The following is a 20930-nucleotide window of genomic DNA, read 5'->3' as shown; positions in this document are numbered from 1 at the left end:
GTTATGTATTACAGTTTGTCACAGTAGTACCGGGCAGCTTGAGAGGAGTGTGTGTGGGGTTTTTGTGGCCATTGTTGTGAGGTTTTTTGTGCTTTATTTTTTGTTTGTTTGTTTTTATTATCACCAAAATCACCTTATAAACAGTTGATCAGAAGATGACAACTGCTGCCCTTGTAGGGTATAAGCCTGGAGAGCTACCTAATGTTTTACTGTGTAGTAGGTCCATATTGGTCGGTACCTATATAAACGTTTGACTTCAAGAACAAATAATATTTCAATATATCTGAAAATAATTGTTTTCAGACTTCTGTCTCAAAGTTTAAAAAAAGAAGAGGGGAAAAAAAAAAAAGAGATTTCAAATATTTCCAAATATTTGCATATTTAGGCAACTGAGTCATATTACAGTATCTTTGTATTTGAGGAATGCATGGATGGAATTAGAGTGAGCTGCAATTACGGAGTGAAAAGGATTTTGAGCAGCTCAATATAGAGTATCTTACTGCTCTATTTAAGTATTTTCCCAAAAGTTGCAATAGTTGTCTAGGCCCACTACTTACACCTTTTAAATCAAGAACGATTGTTTGTACTTCATCACATCCAGTTCCACAATTACAGACCAATGCTAAAAGGCTTCCTATAGCCCACACTGATACCGAGGCAGGACAACAGCTCTGCTCTCAGCCCGTATCACTGAAATGAGGTCGGATGGGTTCTGACCCAGTCTGTGACTTAGTGCTCACCTTGGGTAGCGAGTTGATGTGTACATGGAGTTACTCAGACCTTGTGAGGCTTCTGTAAGAGGCCAGTGTGCCCTGTTTTGGGTAACTTTGAGTTTTTTGTGCGCTGTAGAGAGATCTAGTGTGTGAGATGTGCATTATCAGTGGCAAACAGTGATTTGGCAGATGTTAGAGGCATCTGGACAAGTGCAGCGGAGCAGCATGTGGCTGGTCCTTTTGGGACAGAGGAGGGGAAAAAATGGGCAAATGACTCTACTGCAGATACTCTAGTATGCAGCAGAAGTTGTAATTTAGGAAACTCTAGCTGTTTCTCCTTTGCTGTGCATGTCCAATCTGACCGCCTAAAATCGGTTCCTGGATTCTGTATCTTTTTACCATTTTTGTGACAAAGTTGCTTTTGGGAAGGATGTTTCTCCTGCTACTGCATGGAAAATTATGTGAACTTGATAGAAAAAACAGATCTCAAAAATAAAAAACCCCTCATCCTGATGATCCAAGTGCTCCTGTAGGTTCTGAAACTCTTTTTTTCCCTACCTTCCCTCTCTGCTCACCATTCCCTAATCAAAAAAAAAAAAAATAGATTGCTAAGAGTGTGCCTTTCTTCTTTAACTAATGGAGACTCTCCGTGCCAGTTTCTGTGAAAGCCGAAGTATCCTTTACCTCCTTGAAGCTTTTATATAAAAACAATTTGTCTTTAAAGTGTTTGTATAAATAATACTTGTAGAAACCTTAAGGCTTATTGCATAGTCCAGGAATTAATCAGCAGTAGGAACATTTATATACAAAGACGCTATATTTCAGCACATGGTTAAGCCCAAGTTCAAGCATTTGTTTTTTTTTACACTTCCATAGTGTTCAATGGAGTTATCTACTTGCTTATTGCTGAACTAATATTCAGATGTTTCAGAAAGTTTGAGGTAAGACACCAACAAAATTCTTGATTGTGCAAAAATAAGCTAAAGTTGTAAGATGTACTTGGTTTGCTTGACCCGTGGCTAGTAAGTACGTGTTACAGGAGAGATCAGAGATCTTCTGGAACTAGATAGAAAGTGAGACTTATTTGCCCTGTGTAGAGTGATCTCAGTGTTGCCTGGACTTGTACCTCATAAGTGAGATTCAGCTTCACAGTTTTACTCCTGTGTGGCCCCAAAACATTGGTGTAGGATATCAGTACCTGGGAACCAGTACTGTATGCTGGCAAGCTTGATCATCTAGCAGGGGCAACAAGGACAAATATTCCATGGGTGCTTGTAATATAGATGTAGCACTGGAGAGTCTGTGGACTTGATTAGCGGCAAAGTACAGGCTTGCTTAGCACTCAGTGTAATCTGTATTGAAGTTAATGAATGTTATGTGGTAGTAATCAAAAGGAAATACTGTTTTTCTTTTTTGAAGGGGTTTCCTTATGCGGTAACAGGATCAAGACTCCATTCCTTAAAACAGAAGTGAAAATTATTAACATTTTCAAGCCCTTCTAAGAACAAACTAAAAAAAAAAAAAAAAAAAAAAGCAAATATTTTAAGAAACAGCATTTTGAGTCACTCAGATTTATGTTCATATTTTAGTCATAAGAAAGTAAAGTGAAACTGAATGCTAACCTTTCCCTCAATTCCCAAATCCAACAAATGCAATTGTAAAATCCAAAATTTGGTCTTTTAAAATGAATTTGAATGACTTCTTTCCTTGCTTTTGAAGTTCTTCAGTAAGTGGTATCTATACTTGTGGTAATATTGCTTACAAATTTTCCTAAATTTCCTTTGCTAATAGTGGACCTAGTGTGACTTTTCATATAATCTGAATACTTACCCTGTGTAGTCTCTTCCTGCCCATCCTACCTAACCCCATGGTTCCAGTGCTGGGACAGAGGTCTTCCAAAGCCTAGTTTATTCCTGCAATTTAGAGGTGGAAGTCTATGCGTTTTGTTTTTCTGCCTTGTGATTCCTTTCTGAAAGCCATTGATTCTCAGCAGTCCCTTATTAGTAGAAGTAAAAACTCCGTTCAGAATTACTGTAGTTATTGATTCTAGGAGGAGAAGAGATAAAAGGAAGTACTGCTGAGCTTCTGGCTGATTGCTGATGTTAGAGAATTTTTCATGCCAGATAAGGATCTTGGGGAAATGGATTTTCTATATATTTCTTATGAGGAACGTTATACTTTTTTCTTCATTTCTTCCTTAGGTGGATTTTCAAGATGTGCATGCCCGAACAGTGGCTGAAAGGAGGAGGGAAGAGGAGAAGCAAAAACGACTGGATAACATTTACAAAGAAAAAGCCAAAAGAGCTGAAAAAGAAATGGAAGGTGAGTTGCTTTACTTCTTTTAGTGCGGTTTTTTTTTTTTTTTTTTTAATTTGTTTGTTTTTAAAGCAACCTTTTTTAAGGTTATATAAAACAAATTCTAAGAGAATAGCTATCCAAGTCATAGCTGACCATAGAGGGTGGGAGTACTGCGTTTGTTAGAGCTTGACCCTCTGTCTCTCTCACCTAAAGAATATCAGGGGAAACAAGTGGCAGTCTAGTAAACTTGGGTAGTAGAGATCAGGTAGAAGAGATTTGGGTTTTTTTATATGTTAGCAAGGAAAGGTCTGGTTTGTAATTCAGTAAAGTATGAATGCATAACCTCAAGCAAGCATATCATGAGACTTTTCAGAGCTAGTGGCTTAGTAGCTGTGTCATTGACTAGGCACAGATTTCTCAACACCTTGTTGGCTGATGATCTTAAGTAAATTGTGTATACAGTCATCATGTTCCAGCAGTATAAGCAATGGTCTGCACAAAAATCCTGGATGCAGTACAGGGTATCTACGAAAAGTATCATACTGCTAAAAAATGTGTCTACCTGGGGTCCAAATCTCTAAGCAATATGTAAGTAGCAAGCATATTTCTGTAATACGAAAGAAAAACAGAGGTAGCGAGTATATTATGTTGCAGTTACAAAGGGTTATTTAATTAAATTACTTTGGCATATGCAATGCGTCCAGTTGTGTCTGCAGTTATCCTGCATGCTGAAAACATTTTCATGCACAAGGGTGGAATTTTAAAGAGGTTTATCCTTCTTAAAGTCACTTTTATTGGTAGCATCTTTTTGAGCAATGGCATCTATTCATGGCTACACCTACAAGCAACTGTAACATTCATGGTTGTAGAATGAGTACACACCAACATCCCTAAGAATATCCTCACTGAACCTTGTTCTCTTTCAAATTCTATGAAGTATTTGTGTCATCTTTGCGGAGTGAAATTTTAGAGAGCATAGAGAAAGGAGGAACACTGATTCTAAATTTCTTGCTCAGGAAATTCTAGATTTCTTGCTTAAGAAGAGTATTGTCGTTTTCATAAGGACAATTTCTGCAGCAGAGAGAGATCTGTATGGATAAACTATCACTGATTACTGAATAAATGTATTACCCCATTGACAGTCATACTTATTCTGTAAATCTGTCTGCTCTGGACATGTTAGCATTTTACAGTATTTAACAATATTCTGAAACAATTGTCTCTTGATAGAAATGTCCCAAGAGATTGCCAACACATTGACAGAGATGGAAAACTGTTTCCAGCTTCTGATGCCAGATCCTTTTGACTTCACTGTGAATGACGTGGAACTGGAACCCAACAAACAAACGTCTGCTGTAGAGGATAGACCTGCATCCTGCTTGTCCTCCCAGGTGGAAGTTAACCAGTCCTGTTTTGGATGCATGGATGATGAACAGCCATGCTGCAGCAAGGACATTGTTTCTGTTTCTCAGTGTGTTAAAACTGACAAAACCGAAGAGTTAGATGAGAAACAGGAGAAGGATGAGCAAAAAGAATTAGATGGAGGCACATGCTCAGAAGTTCAGCCTGGTGACCCTGCTCTCGATGATGATGATTACCAGACTTTTGTTAGGAACCATGGGCTTATTTCACATAAGTATACTCTAGACCTTGAAATCTCCACAGGTACCTGAAAGAATTTTTCACATCTGTCTGGAGGCAGCCTTTGTCTGAAGTACTTTGTAGTTGTGGGTTTTTTTTTTTTTTTTCTGTGACTTAAATGCTGGAGTACCCTGACACAATTCTGATTTGGGATTCCTGGACACCACTTTGATTTATTTTGGAGTTCTTTTCTATTTCTCGTTCATCTAGTAACCATTTTCAGGTTTAGGTGTCCGTGTGTGTGATTAGCAGATTTTATTAATTAACTTTTAAGACTGAACTTCTATATTAATTGTAAGCACATTACAGCACTTCATAGTACCTCCAATAAGATGAGTTTCCTGTGTTAAAAAAAAAAAATCTGTTTATATATTTTTTTTTCTCATATGCTTAACTACTCTCCTCTTTCTATATAGCTGGGGTATAAGCTGCTAATTTAAAAAAACCATACAATTGAGTGTTTCTGAAATGTTATTTTTTCCTTGCTACTGTCATCTTGCAAGAAGCAGTAAGTAGTTTTGCTATGAAGTCTTAAGGATTATGATTATGGTTTTTTATATAACTTTGTTAATGTGAGTCACCCCTAGAAAAATTAGGATGGTTTGTGTTTTGGCAGTCTAAGTGCCAAAGTCTCTTAAAAATACTGTCCTAATGGAATTTCATGTGTAAACAGCCAGAAAGGCAGGTGACTACTGTGCTTGCAGACAACAGAATTGGAAATGTGTCCATGGTGCCTGTGAATGACTAACAGGTGAAAAGTACCATTTTTACTTGGATAGTGGCACATTTGGCTGCTTTGGCAATCAAGTCCCTGTTGCCACGGGGGATTGTATTATATTGAATACGCAGAAACTGGAACAATAAGGTCCAGTTCGTTTGAACTTGGGGCAAGATGTGATGTAAATAGTAAAACTACACTTGCCTGTAGTTTATTTGATAATTCCTTAGTAGTGATGGTTTAAGAACTTCCTGTCATCACTGGACAGAAAGCTTTTTTTTCATCTTTTCCTCTGTTTTTTTTGAATGTGTGGATAGTGGTAGAATAAATAATACTGAACTGAGAGACATTCTGATGTTTGTAGCCTTCCCTGAAGTGATCAGATATTCTAGAAAGGTTCATGTCTACTTCTACTTACCTTCTTTAGCTCCTGTAGTGAAGATACTGTGAACATCATGCACTAATTTTTTCCCGTTTTGTGCAGATATAAAAGTGCATGAGAATGAAGATAACACTGCCATAATAAACAATGTCATGGATGCTTACAAACTTCTCAGAAATAAGTTCTGGCCTTCCGTGCAGTCCTGGATTCAGGTGAGATAGGCATTTTTTTTTTTTTTTTTTTAATTAAAAGATGGAGAAGCAAGGAATGGGGTACAGTAAATCTTGAGTGAGAGTGAGCAAAAAGAAAACTAAGGCTGCAGAAACATTAGTGCAAATAAAAAAGATTACTGTTTCAGTAGGAATGGACAAAAGGAGACTACGGGAGCTACGTAACTTGCTTAATGGCTCTCAGCATTAGGTATGCTACCTAGAGTCATGCTGATTTTTTTTTTTACGTATATGATAGAGTAAAATGGGTCTTCTTTGCAAAGGATTCAAGTAAAACACAGCTTGTTTTTGTTAGACGTGTCTATCAGAAAAGCAGTAGGTCTTTTCTGTCAATTGATATTACTGTTCAGGAGCCTCATATATGGAATTTGGCCTACAGAAGGATACTCTCAGGAGATGTTTATACCAGCTGTTCATTCTTTGTTTGTCTTCAGTAGTTGCTGTTAGCTTTTATGTTCTAGATAGGAACAGAAGTGGCTTCACCAATTGTTACTTGTGATAGTGTTGTTTCATTAATTACGAAGGAAAGCTGAATATGTTTTTTGGCTCAGTTGTCTAGAAAAAATAATAAGAATGTTAATTTCTTGCTTTGCAGTTATTTACCAGAGCAGGAATAAATGATGATCGGCTAAGATGTGCCATTGATCTCAAGAATAAATTGGAGACTGCTATGAAGAAATACAAGGAAATGAACATTTCCTTCAAAGCACGAAAAAGAAAAGGGGTGAGTTTCTTAAGATTCTGTTTTATTAGAGGGCCCCATTAGTAACGCTTAGCTTGTTTACAAAAAATGTACTTTCTCTTAAGCCTTAATCTGGGAAAGTTTTTAACACAAGATTTATTGAAAAGGACCCTAATTCAACTGGTTGTAGCTTCACTCAAGGAAGTTGCACTATATACCTGTATAGTATGCCAGGATCCTGGTTATTAGACAAAACCATGTAAAGCAGCACTGTTGTTGTTTAGGTTAGAGAAGTAGTTAAATTCAGATTTTATTTACTCTTAATTTCTTTATGTGTAACACTGCTGGGTCCTCAGCTCCTTTTGTACATATTTCTTGGTAAACATTGTATTTACAGCTTGCCAAACTATGCTAGTGTCTCATCATTCAGGAAAGTATTGTCTCTGCCTTGGAGCATTTACTGTCTCTAGTGAGCATGCAATGTGACTGAGGATATCTTAAGAAAATTAGTTGTTATATAAAGCTTTAAATTGTCAAAATATTTCACGAAGATTAGCTGCCTATTTCACAAAAACTGTCATAGGTAGAACTTGTGAATAAACGGAGGCTGAAAGATCAAATACTTTATTCAGATCCAGAAAGGAGTCTATGGCTTGTTTATGTAGCTAAAAAGCAGAGCTGCGTAACACTCATTTGTTGGCTGCAATCAAACAAAAATTACTGTATAGCTTGACATGAAAATAAGTGTTTTGGGTCAGGATCTGGAGTAGAGTCTGGTTTATGACTGGATTGGAAGAATTTGATCCGGACATTTTACCTTGGACTAAATTGTGGTAGCCTCATTTAGCCATGACTGAGTGTTGTAGACTTTGCTTTCACTGTGCAAATGAAGCTTTATCAAGATTAATCTGGTTCATCATCTTAATACCTACTGATGTACCACACCAGTCAAAAATGCCAACTCTGAATGAAAAGTACTGAAAGACTGTCTTGTCAGAGGTTTTTTCTCCAGTGAAATATGTGTGCTACCTTTATGCAACCAGCTATGAAGGAATCCAGACATCTGCTGTCATTCCTGCCATTTGCTTGACAGGACTTCATTTGCTGCACCTCTGCATGGAATATTGGTTGCTATATTTCTTGCAAGATATAAAGGACATTCAAGCCTTGATTTTCGTGTGTGCATGCGTGCATGTGTATGTGTTTAAAGTGGTACTGTTACCACTTCTGAAGATTGATCAATGCTATCTATACAAGGTCTGAAAGCTAATAAATTCCATCGTTAGAAAAGGGGGAAAAAAAAATGCATAGCAATACTCACAAATAATACATTGAAAATGAAGCAATGCAGACTGAGGTATTAATTTAAGTATTGAAAACAATATATAATTATTCCTAGGGGTTTTCTCCAGTGGAAAATACCCAACTTAAGTGTTAGTGCTGAGTTACTTCAAATTTATAGCCAGAACATAGAGAGCTTTGTACTGCAGAAGGAAACAGTATAAATTATCTTTTATTCGCATGTCAGATGACTTTGTTGAAATGTAAAAACATGGTAAAATGAGAGTCTGATAGAACAAAATAAACAGCATCTCTTAGACCGTGATTATTAAATCCCTATCTGTCAGATATTTACATGCCAGCATACGAAACACTACGCAGAGCTCCAATTCAGCATTACTGCTTGTGTCATGTATTGTTGCTTCTGCCTGTACGTCCTTATGTCATTGGTGCTGTAGTGCTTGCTATGCCAAAGGTTTGCTATCTTCTGTGTCTTTAGATCCAAGAGAAGTAGTACTGATAGTCTGTCCTTCGAAGCACTGGCTCACAATGTTCCTGTCGTGACAGAGCTCAGTGTGTTATGAGTGTTATTTGTTAGCGCATGGAGTCAGTGAGTGCTGGGACCTGCTTGGGTATAAAGATGAGCACACATAGAAATGAAAGCGAGCATTTAGTAAGCAGTGAGAGAGTGTGAATAAAGTGTCTGAGTGTGGAGGGTCCTCTGTAAATTGTCTAGCTTGTAGTTGGTCCGTGACATCTCTACATTTGGATACGACGGCAGTTTTCCTGGCAACTAGCGACTGCAATCTGAGGTATGTGTATTGTTAGCTGGAGAACGTAAAGGTGAATTGTTTGTGTGTTTGCTCGTTTCTTTGAGTGTAATTATGATCCTGCACCACAAACAAGCCTTACGTTCAGGGAGAAAGTGTTTTTATTTTATTAGCAAATATAAAACAGAATGATAGGGACTTGGAAACTTGCCTGGGGACTTGGTCTTGCCCATTCTCCTCAGACTTTCTGGTTTTCCTTTGTGCTCATTCTCCATGCTTCTGTGGCCTCTAATTTCCCCCCTTTTAATTTGTTCTGTTCTATGCTTTGTTTCTGTTCTGTCCAGGGAGGGGGAAGGAAAGGCTTTGCCTGTCCTCAAATTGAGATCAAGAAAATTGATAAAGGGAAGGATTTGCCAAGAGACAGTGAAACTGGAGATGTGTTGCTATGATCCCTACTATACCTCTCAATCCCACTGAGATTTAAATTGCCACTTAAAAGATGGAAGGTTCTGGAGTCCCTTACCACTGCCACATGTCATCGGTACTACTGTTTAGCTGAGCAGTTACACGTGCACATGGCTGACGTGCAAATAAGGTGTATATATTTGGAGTAATTCTTGATGATACAGTTCAATATAAATATACAAGCAATGTAGCTGGATGTAAATTACACTGAAAGGAAGAAATTGGTTGTTACCTGGCCTGCCTTCACAGAAGAATCATTTGGTTGGTATAGGAAGGTGTCTGATTTAGGCAATCCTCGCTATTACCTCCATGCTTTCTGTTGTTTCTCGCTTCATTTTTCCAGATCACAGAGCACTAGCCTGCAAGGCAGCATTCCTAGGCAATCAGAGCATGTTAGCAAATTAGCACAAATTATTTTCTCTGAAGTTTTTTTGCCTTTGTCTTTACTGACAAATGGAAAAACCCCACTGCTTTGCAAACTACAGAACTTTCTGTAGGTTTACAGAACTTCTCTTATACAAAATCACTTGAGGAAAAACATCTAACTTTATACAGTGAAACACTTTGACTTAAAATGGTTTATGGTTACATAAGATACAACCACCTCTTTATTTTCTTCTCCATGATAGTGAAGAATTAAAACCGTCAGAATATCTTAATTACGAGGAATGCCATAATTTTTACATGACACTAAACTCTGCCAACACAAGTTAGCCTACAGCACCATTCTGCACTTACCTCTCAGGAGCTGTGGGAGGAGAGGGAAAAGAACAGCAAAGGTCATCCTTTCACTGTCTAGAAACAAATCCCTTGCAGGAGACTTTATAAATGCTAATACATCCCAAGTGCCCAGACTATGCGTTCCTTCTTCCCAGTGCTGTGCCCTCAGCAGATCAGAAGTCATCAAGACATTTCTTCCCGAGTTGTTATTTTTTCAGAGAGGTGAGGGTTGCATAAAAAATGACAGTCTTACAGAGTTGGTCAAAGACAAATGAAGTTTTGTGTGCTTACACAAGTTACATTCACTGTAGTTAAATACTTGTTTGCTGTGTGAATCAGGTGCCTGTTTCTGATAGGAAATGTGTTTTGAGAGTATAGACAGGACTTTTGACATCCATTTTTCTGTGAACCTGAGTTTTAGCTGAATCTAGAAAGAGGGCAGAAGCTGTAACAGGGCTTTTATTTCGCGGTGCCCGGGAGCTCGGACCTAGCCCTTCCTTGCTCTGAACGCCTGCTGAGGATGGGCTCGGTGCCCAGCAGAGGGAGTGCACACTGCATGCTCCGGTTTTTCTCTGCACGCTGCATGCTCCAGTTTTTCTTTGGGCCACCTTTATCCAGAGCCAGCTATCATCTCAGTCTGTGTTTCCAGGTAAACTTGCTGCAATGGCAATGCACCAGAGACACTTCAAATTAATTCTTGACTCTATAGAAGTGCAGTTGTAATTATTGCCTGAGATTGGTGTTTAAATAGAAGTTCCTGTTTCCAGAGTTTTAAATTCTTTTGTAGGAATAACTTGCTTATGCCTGAAGTGTTTCTTTAAAAACAACTTTTCCTGTTTAGGAATAGTTTAATTTGTTAATGTCTTCCCTCTTTTCTTAAAATACTATTTTTTACCGCTGCTTAGATGCAAATGATCTTGCAGTTTTAAAAGTTATGAGAGGGCAAGTGTGTACTGTATTTTAAATCATGCACTCTACCTTTCACTTACATAATTTCCATAAAGGATTATCCATTAGGTTAATATTTGAAATTCTTACATTATTAATAGAAATGTAGTTCCTTAGCTGTATTTTGTACACTGAGAGTATCTTTAACTCTTATTTAATTACCTTTGGGAAGCCATAAAAAGGTTTACTGCTCAGGTTGGCTATACTTGGCCGGATAGAATCTAGTAGGCAATATGATGTGAGAAACATCCTGCTCATTTGTCTGTCAGCACAGTGATTGTTTAACAGGCCTATTACATTTTGAATTTTTAGTTTCAAGTTATATTAACAACCAGGGATATATAGCTTTTTATTAACTGTCTTCATTATTTTTTGTTTCACCTTTCCTTATCTTCTGTCAAATCTAAGCATGCACTTGGATCTTGATTTATGCATGTACTTAATTTTATCCATGTGAAACATCTGGTTGAATTCAATAATGCCATTAATAATTAGATTGGGAGAAGGCTGTCCTTGTGTTGTTCAGAACCCGATATGATCCCCAAACCTTACTGCAATACAAGTCAGATTTTTTTTCTGAAAGAATGTCAGAAAATTTTTACAAATTATATTTAAAAGTTAAATATTTTCTGATCATAATTTAGTCTTAAAGTATTTAAATACATAAAAATTTAAAATTTTAATATGTAATAAATTAAGCCAGGAGCTCTACCAATTACTTGGCAGCAAGACTATTTCTGATTTTTTTTTTTCGTGTATCTTCAATTACAGCTTGGCATTTTATCAATGCTAATGAGTTATTTCTACCTAATCATTTTGTAGCTTTATAACCAGCTCTTTTAGTCTGTCTTTTAAATTAGTGCTTGCTTTAAAAAAAGTCACACTTGAATTTTAGATCAAAAGCAAAGGCTGTTTTGTTTTTTTTTTTTTTTCTGTAGCCCTAAAGAATCCAGTCCAGCTGACTGCTTTCTGTAACAGTCAGCTTCAGTAACTGCTTTCTGTAACAGCTTCTTGTACTCACATCCTCCTTTTTTTTGTCTTCGTTTTAGAGAAATTGTTTCTGGGGGGGTAACTGTCCTTCGTGATGCCTCCCATGCCTGAACCCACATCTGCTAAAACATACTCAGACCAAGTAGCAAGAGAGATGCCTTTGTAAAAAGTCTTTTACTCAGGAGACGCTTTTAAATTGCACACAAACAAAAACCTGAACTCTTAACAAAGTTGCCCTTTGAAAGCCAGACGTGTTTAATGTTGAGATTTGAATAATAACTTGATGTTGATTGTTAGTATGCTTTCCAAAACTTCATAGCAATATTAGAATACTTTATATTTAAATCAGTATTAGACTTAGGGATGTCCTTTATTAGATTGCATACATCACTAGCATGCAATGTGTTCAGAATAAATAGTCTAGTAAATGTTTGTATGGTCATAGTAGCAGCCCAGGCAACATTCTTTTTTTTTTTTTGTCATTTGTCAAAAAAGCTAAGTCAACCATAAGTGTAAAAGTAAATGCAGGTTATTAAATAAGTCATACAGATGCTTATGCTTCCTCTTCCCTCCTCTCCCATTTTAGCCGTCATATGATAATTATTTCTATCTCTGAAACATCTCTTTCATAATCACTTTTCAGCTAAAAGAGATTTTCAGGTTTAAGTCTCCTTAGGATGTAGGACTGATATAAAACAAAACACTGTAAAAATAACTGTTAAAACACTACTCTCTTGTTAAACTGTCTAATCAGCTACTGTGATGTTTTGGGTGTGTGGTTTTTTTTTTTTCCTTCTCTAGAGCTGAATGTTGCTGTGCCATATTTTATGCTTTGCACTGGCTATGCAGCCTGCCGCTGTTACAAAGTTATTAAAAATATCTTGTTATGCAGATCTAGCCATGAATTCTTAAAGCTGTCCCTGTGACGACCTCTGATCCCTATCTGATTCGCAGGTCGCACAATGCAATTTGGAGCTCTTCTAATAGAGTGTAAAATAAAGTAGGATGTCTCTATCATCAAGTTAACCCTTATGTTAAATACTTAAGTTTTTCAGGCCAAAGGGTCATATTCCTTGATTCATCTATGAATACTGAGCAGTGTGTACCCTGTAAGTAGTAGATACAAATTTGCTTCCTGCTTTTTATCCATCCTACCTTACAAGGGGAAGCAGTATATTGAATTGAATGTATTTGTGAGGTTCAGCAAAGGTACATTGCTAAATGCATATTTATAAAAATAGAAAGGGAAGCAAATTTTCAAGCTTGGAACACACACTAATGCATTTAAATCTAGTTGATGCAATAATAATAAAGTAAATAGATTCATATCTAGTGATATCTTTGTGCTTAAAGCCTACAATCAGGAATATGTGTAAGGTATGTGTGTCTTGCATAGGATATTTTGTTAACTTGTCTGTAATAAATTAGGTTTATTTAACTGAGATGTATATTTATTTGCTAAAAATACAGCATCTGAAATATTTTTTGACAAATGTATAGTTCAGATTCACTCCTAAATGTGGTCATTGAAGGAAGCTGCATTTTACTTTCTGATTTTACAGTGTATGTGATGAGACAAGGGCATATATACATTCGTAGTGGATACAAAGTTTTAGTAGCATGAGTTTGATCCAATCTAAGTGATAGGTGGTAATCCATCAGATGCAACAGGACTTTTTTTGTATGAATGAATGCTAATGGGAATCTTGCTATATCCCATTTTAGATTAAAATCACATTTCCTAAAATTTTATAAAGGTGACAACTAGTAACGAACTATATTTTCTCAAACTTAGTTTTTATTATGTATAAGCCTCTGAATCATAAAGGAATTAAATAATTCAGAATGCTTAAAATATTCCAAGGGATCGTAGGAATACTGTTCATCTCATAAATAACTTGGACTTGCTGAAAAGTGCTGGAAAGCCTAAAGACTTCTTCATGGAGGAGGAAAGAAAGTGGCATTTTTGGTTGACCTTTGAGTCATCAGACCATAAAGCAGCTTTTTTGGTCCAGGAATGCATGTAGCCAGTCTTGGACCTCACTACAGCCTCAAACAATAGCTTTAAACAATTTCATCTGGACTGGTGTGCAGAGAATAGTGTGTAGAGGAGAAAGGTTAGTGCAGAAGGAAGAGAGTGGTGGCTGAAGCATGGTCACTGTTCGGAGTAACACTTGTAACCTTGGCAGTGGCTATACAACAGCTGCTTTCTTTAGTGACTAAAATGAGGGATTTCCTTCAGCTTTTAGGAATGGGAAATGTCTTGGGAACTCTGCTCTGGGTATGTTCCTGTCTGAGCATGGACTCTAAGTGTCATTTCATATCACTTGGCTTGTGGCTTCGCTGGCTTTATCATACCTCAGTTGTTGAAACTGGAAACGTTCCTTTTTATGTTAAGATGAATGGAAAACTGAGTAGGCACTTTATGGAGTTTCCTGAGTCATGGTTATCCATGAGTTAAGAAGAAACCAAGTTTGGTTTTCAAGGCCCGGGTCATGTGTGTAACACTGTTTTATGCTTGCCTCTTCTTTTGTTAAAATTACTTAATCCATTATAGAATTCCCCAAACAATTAAAATTAAATTCTACCAGGTATTTCTTAGTGTGTTATGTGGTTACCCAGTCTACTTCTTAGCAGGTGGGTTTCTTTGTACAGGTTGCTGTTGTACTAGTTGTGGGATCTGAACAGGGAAGCAGTTTATATATTTCGATAGTGATTTTTATGGTTGGCTTAAAGATGATCTAAACATGAGTGGCAATCAAAAGGGATAGTCCTGTCTGTTTCCTCCCCTGATGATTCCCAGTGCCTCCCCTGTACCACCAATACAGCTCCTGTTGCAGCAGGGGCCTGAACTGACTGGGACCTAATCCAGAGAAGATTTCTGTACCAGCATTAAGCTCAGATGTGAGACTGTCCCTTTCAATAACTGAATAAACTCAGGTAATGCAGATAAGATTATGACAGTCAATCTTTACTTTTATCAGAGGAGTCAAATTGGTGGAGTGAGACATGATTAGCTCATCTCTCAGTGTGAATGTAAAACTGGATGAAAAAACATACCCGATACTACTGGTAAAATACATTCTTTTTTACTGTGTAATAAGATTTAGTGCCTGAAGTATGTACAGTAACTGCATGGGACAAGTACATTCCTATAGTTCTAAAAGTAACATGAAACCTTTATTTCTGTATAAATATTACATGGAGACATTTAAGAGACTAACACTACAGTCACTTTTGATAAAGCAATTTAAATATACGTATCAAATGTAGGTGGTCAGCATAAATTTTGTAGGACTCAATTTTTTTTTTTTTTATGTTGGGGAACTTTATTAGCTTTAATAATGAAGGGTAGCAGACTTCTGTTTTAGCTCTCTGCGATACATGGAAAGGAAAGGTGATGTTAGTCTTGGAGATCTTTGGTAGTTTAAGTGAAACTGTTATACCTCCCCAGAAGGTATTTATGGTATTTATTTTATGAAAAAAATGGATTATGCAGGAGAACTTTGCCTTCTTAATGTACTTTCTTAAGGTTTAAGAATATTTATGCAACCAAGTACTGTTGATTTTGGTGGATTGTAGGAGCCCAAGTGGTGAAGTATGAAATTACATCTGAGGATACATCTTGAATGGTTACTGCTAAAGAAGTACTAAACCTACCTTGCAGTATTTCCCTAGATAGCAGTTTTGTTAAATGCACCAGTTTTCCAGACTACCTTTATTTGCTGTCCTTTATGAAACTGTAAACGCACATGCTAGTCCATTTGATATATTGGACATACTAATTTTTTCTGAAAAAAAAATCATTAAGATCCAAGGTTTTTTGAACTGTCTTGTACCTTGAGACATATTGGTCTTGTCAAGTAAATTTTTGCTGATTTTTATTATTAAAATCCCTCCTAAGCTTATCTGGGACCTTGAGCCTGCTAGGGTCCAGAGATGCAGCAGCTAATAACAGTGCGATACAGGTTTTGTGCAATGGACCTCACCACTTTTGACCTCCCAGTGTACATGTCCAAGCTCTGTTTATCTCCAGGTGGGATGGAGAGGGCTTTGGCACAAGCCTTGAGTAAACCTCAAGCTCGCATTTCCAGGGCTGTGACAATACTCCCAGGCTCTGACTAGTGTACATTGCTTTAAAGAAAAACTGGTTCACTGGGTAGTTTATATTGCTAAAGCAATTTGGATCAAGGTATGCTGGTTTTCCAGCATCATACTTAGGCTAACTGTCAGGCTGGAACCCTTTAAGCATTTTTACTAAATTCTGGAAATTATGAAATAGTGTGAAAAATGCATTTCTAAATAAAAGTCACCCTGGCCAAGTAGCCTGTGTGCTATTGAGCAACTACAGATAGAATGAATGGTGATACTTTTACTGGTAAACATAAAATGTGGTTTGCCTGGACCACATATCTAATTTGCAGTCATCTAGGTTTGAATTTATGCTTAAATCACAGAGCGAAGGGGAGGGAGTGTATGTGGGAGGTCTCTATAAATACAGCTCTTTTAGTAGTTTATGTTTTCATTGTGTTGCACACAGGAAAACTCAATTGTGGTTCTGAAATCTGTCAAAATACCAGCATTTATTTCCACATCATCCTGTGTTTGATAATATAAAAGTATGGAAAAGGAGGAACTTGTAAAAATCCTTACATGTAAAGTACACTGACTATTCAGTTTTTATTGCTGACACTCAAGAAATTACTTTTACCCAACCACTGTTTTCTTACATAAAATTTCCCCAAATTTCATTTAAGATGACTGAAGTATGTTTTGTGTTACGGTTGAATAAAAAATATATTTGCTTGAGGTTACCCCTTTAGCTAGGTTCTACGACGATAGATATTCTGGTTCCGTGACCAAAATCTTCTGCCTCTAGAAAAATATTTAGCTGGCTTTGAGTAGATGCACATGAGATATTGGCATGGTGGAATAATTTGCAAGATCTTCCAGTGAGGGTATTAGCATATAAATAGCAGATGCAATGACGACCATCACAGCTGAGTACATTTAATTTTTAGTTTATAAGATAGAATGGGTTTTTAAATGCATAGCCATCAAGCCTGCTGAAAGACAAATGAAGTTTAGAGTTCACTTGTCTGAGGATGCCTTACATCATTTTTTTTTTTAAAAAGGGAAACAGACACACATAAAACTGAACAAAAGTGATTTCTTGGGTGAAAAGTAATTGAGATTGCAAACCAAGTTAATTAGACCATGCAAAATTTATTTAATGGTCCCAGCTGTAGTTTGTGAGTGGTGTTTTAGTAAGTAGATATGACTTCTTCATGTGCTATCTTTTCTCTTCCTTCTTTTTCTAAAATAATTAGTAAATGCTGTACATCTAGTCCTGTAAACTGATTGCATTATATATTTCAGTCATTTTATTGCTTGCTTTAATTATGATTGCAGAGACTTAGGTTTTTAAATCCTCCTAACAAAATGTAGCAAACCATTTGTATAAAACTGGAAAAAGGACGAAAGGCTTTTCTTTATACCTTTCCAAGTGTTGTGTGGTGGGTAAAGGGTTTTTTTTTGCATTTGTTACTGGTTGGGATGGATGAACAAGGCATTTAACCGAAGCTATAGTTGCACTGAGCGACACTAACAGCTGGAGGCTCTTGGAGTGTTGACTCCAAAGTAAAAGATATGATTGCATTTCTGCTGGCATCCAGTATTTGTTTTCAGTATTTTTAAGATGGAGAGTGATAAGGAAATAACTGTTTTTAAAATTTTTTTTAAATTAGTTAGGGAGCAGATGGTTTTATTCCACTTGTGTATCTGGAAAAGTCAGCACTATTTTAAGTTTTAATGAAAAATAGGAGAATTGAGGAGTCATCATTCGAACTCTGATTACAATGAAAATAATGCATGTATATTTTCTGCATTTTTTTTACTGTATTCTCATATGCAAATAAGTTCAGCCCAAGACTCTGGAAATTGTCTAGCTAAATCCTATTTCTTCTCAGTGAGATACCTAGTCAGGAATACTACCACATTTAAAACAAAACAAAACAAAACAATCACAAAAAGAAAAAAAACAAACCAACCAAACAGAAACAACACACAGTTTTGCAAAAGCATGATTAATTTAGGTAAATGAATAAAGCAATAAACGTCGGCATTTTAGAGCAGATTAACACTGAGAGGAAAACTTCCCTTCTGCGTGCAACTTGCGGAGCAATGACAGTGCAAGTAGCCTCTGATGTCTGGGAGCCTGCTGGTCTCCCTTCAGGTGGACCATCCTCTAGGGACAGAGAGAGGGTAGCTCACCCTTCATCTCTGCTAAGACTGCAAACTGTTAGTGACTTTCCTCGTATTACCTGATAATGAGAATGGATTTGAGAACGGGACCTTTTTTCCCACGTCCTTTGACAGGTTATTGAGAAACAAGCAGTTGTGTGACTGCTTATCTTAGAGGTATTTAATTCTGCACACTACAAGAAAAGCTTTACGTTGTGGTGTTTATCACTTGAGCTTATACTTTACTTCCCTTCAGATATGGCACATTGGAAATGGCAGATTGCTTGTTTTTATCATAGTCTCTTTTTCTTGTTTGCAAGTACCTAACCGCTTATTCCTAAAGAATTATAATTTACTAATTCTGCCACTCAGAACGTTGCCTGAAATATTTTTCTGCTGATTCAATTGTGGTTTGTTGATTTTTTTTCTTTTTAATTGACTGGAAAAGTAGGTGGCTGAACTTTCATACTGTGTCTGCAGAACTTGCTTTAGAGCTTCCTTCATGTTTGAAAAGTGGAATTAAAAAAAAAAAAAAAAACACCAAACTTTTCTGACTAATAATGTTGCTCATGAGGTCACTCCTCCTTTCTGTAGAAAAGGAATGGACCAAAACAGCATAAATGTGATGGTTCTGATTAAGTACCACTGGAATGAAGCAAACTGAGATCTAACTACCCATTACTACCATGCAACTTTTTGTGAATTTCCACCAATTATGACTTTAAAATATTCAAGTAAAAAGATAACATTTATCTTGTTAAAGATTATATCAAAATAAAGACTTCATGTCTGTCTGAAAGGAAAAAGGGGCTTAATTCCTTACAGTTAGCTAAGCAGTTAATTTTTTTTACAGGAAATCTAAATTTAACAGAAGACCCCAGGGAAATTCAAGGGTGTGAACAATAAGCATAATATTTTATGAAAATGACCCCCATATTTAAAATCTGGCATTATATGTTATGCATTGTAGCACCAAGTCCACATCTACCTTTTAGAAAATTAAAACACATAAATTCTGTTTAGTGTTTGATATGCACTGCACTAGCTGAAAGCCATAATGCCCCTAAAACCTTGGGTTGCTTTTCACCTTTCATAAATTCCTGGGTAGATTCTATACAAAAAATAATTTTCAGCTCCGTGGCTCATTGTTATTCAAAGTTGATTGATCGTCGTCATTTACTCAGTGAGGAAGTTAAGTGCTCCTGTCATTTCCGAAGAGTATAATTGGGACGTTTCACAGGTCAGCGGTAGTGACAGGTTTCCCTTTTGATTAGTGTTAGACTGATAACAAAAATTACAGTTTCCTATGATTAATGTTTTCTATAGTACTTGAATGCACAGTTCATGGATTGTACCTAAACAAAGTGAATTTGCATCTGATTATGCCTTTTCTCTGTCAGGCTTTTCACATACTTTAAAGTTTTAGACCATGCAGGTAATACAGCAAAGTTGCTTCTAATGCAGTTTTCTAGTAGGGGATTAGTGAATTTTAGTATATTAATGTACAGACAGCTATGTGCCTCCAATGGCATGTGAACAAATTAGGAGAAACTTCAATTAAAGGTAGTACTCTTCTGAATTCTTTCTAGTCCTCTCAGATATGCCATGCACATGACTACTTGTATTATACCCACTGATATTTTAGGTTTAATCTGGTGATTTAAGTTAAATGATCAGACTGAACTGAGTTTTCTTTCTCTGACTGGTTTGACATTATTTCTCAATTTCTTAAACCTGTTGCAGTTTGTTTACAGACTACTTCTGACTAAAAGCTATGGAAATACACCAAATTTACCTTCCTTGTTTTATAAGGAGAAAGTTAGTCAGCTTTTACATTATGGCACAAAGTTGTAGACTAAGATCATCCATGGCAAGTTTTAGCTTGGTAAAATGTCTTTTATTAGCTAAATGGGAACTGAATATGGAAAGTATGATGTTGCCCTGTTTCAAGCTAGAAAAATAAGAGTGGCTGTTATTTCCAAACTTAAATTGCCCTGATCAGATAAAAAAGGGATGACAACACTAGCAGAATTTTGAAACCAAAATACAAACTAATTTCTCTTCAATCTCTAGCCTTCTTCTATTGTGCAGAGTGTAAAACCTGATGATATTTTTCTTTCTGAAGGCCATTGGGAAGGTCTTCTAAAAGTTGTAGTTTAAGACAGATGTTTTTCTTTCATGTCTAGTGCCTTTGTGAGTTCGTGATCGGTGGTAAAATATTTGACCCTTTCTTTGCATTAGCACTCTATTTTTGGTGTCTGCTGTAGAGGTCAGGTTCAGTATGCATCTGTCTTGGCCGTGCCAAGTAAGGGCTGAATCGCTTCTTTCTTTTAGACAAGGAAAAATTATTGCAGTGGGAAACAAAAGGTAAACTAGGGTGCAGGATCCTCCAGCATAACCTGAAGGTTGGGAGCTCTCAAGGTAGCGATATTTGGGCTGAAGAGCCTGTGTTGCGGTAGCTACCTGTCTTTCGTAGCAGAGTACTTGCAAACATTATTATTTTAAAATGAAGACTAACTAGGTCTTCTCTGGTAAGAATGCAGTTGTAAATCTACTTTATTCTTCAGGACAGTTAACTTTTTTCTTTTTTCCCATTGGAACAGCAACTTTCTTAAAGTAATTTTTTAAACAAAGGGAAGAGTTGTACTTATAACTTGCACCATCCATTCATTATATGTTAAGGTGTATCAGTATGTGTACTAATATCAATTAATGTTCTCTATTAGAAATTAATTCAGTCCAGTTTACAAGTAATACTGACCAAAAAGAAATGCCGGGGTGTTTTTGTTTGTTTATTATTTATTTTAAATTTTTAACTACATTCAATAAACCAAGACTGGTTTCTAGGT

At 36.6% G+C, this 20930-nt stretch overlaps 1 protein-coding gene across 1 annotated transcript in view; it reads left to right on the top strand.

The window, feature by feature from the left end:
* UVSSA (UV stimulated scaffold protein A) overlaps positions 1 to 20930 on the top strand; it is a 58592-nt gene that overhangs the window by 2067 nt on the left and 35595 nt on the right. The window contains exons 3-6 of the mRNA XM_032987365.2: positions 2915 to 3035; positions 4242 to 4676; positions 5855 to 5964; positions 6578 to 6706. Of these exons, the coding sequence (XP_032843256.2) occupies positions 2915 to 3035; positions 4242 to 4676; positions 5855 to 5964; positions 6578 to 6706 (795 nt within the window). The remainder of the gene's footprint in view (positions 1 to 2914; positions 3036 to 4241; positions 4677 to 5854; positions 5965 to 6577; positions 6707 to 20930) is intronic.

The sequence above is a fragment of the Tyto alba genome, unplaced genomic scaffold (genome assembly GCF_018691265.1).
Source record: "Tyto alba isolate M040663 unplaced genomic scaffold, T.alba_DEE_v4.0 Super-Scaffold_6, whole genome shotgun sequence".
NCBI classification, from domain to species: Eukaryota; Metazoa; Chordata; class Aves; order Strigiformes; family Tytonidae; genus Tyto; species Tyto alba.
The sequence above is the reverse complement of the archived record's forward strand: the minus strand, read 5'-3'. Positions and strand labels throughout refer to the sequence as shown.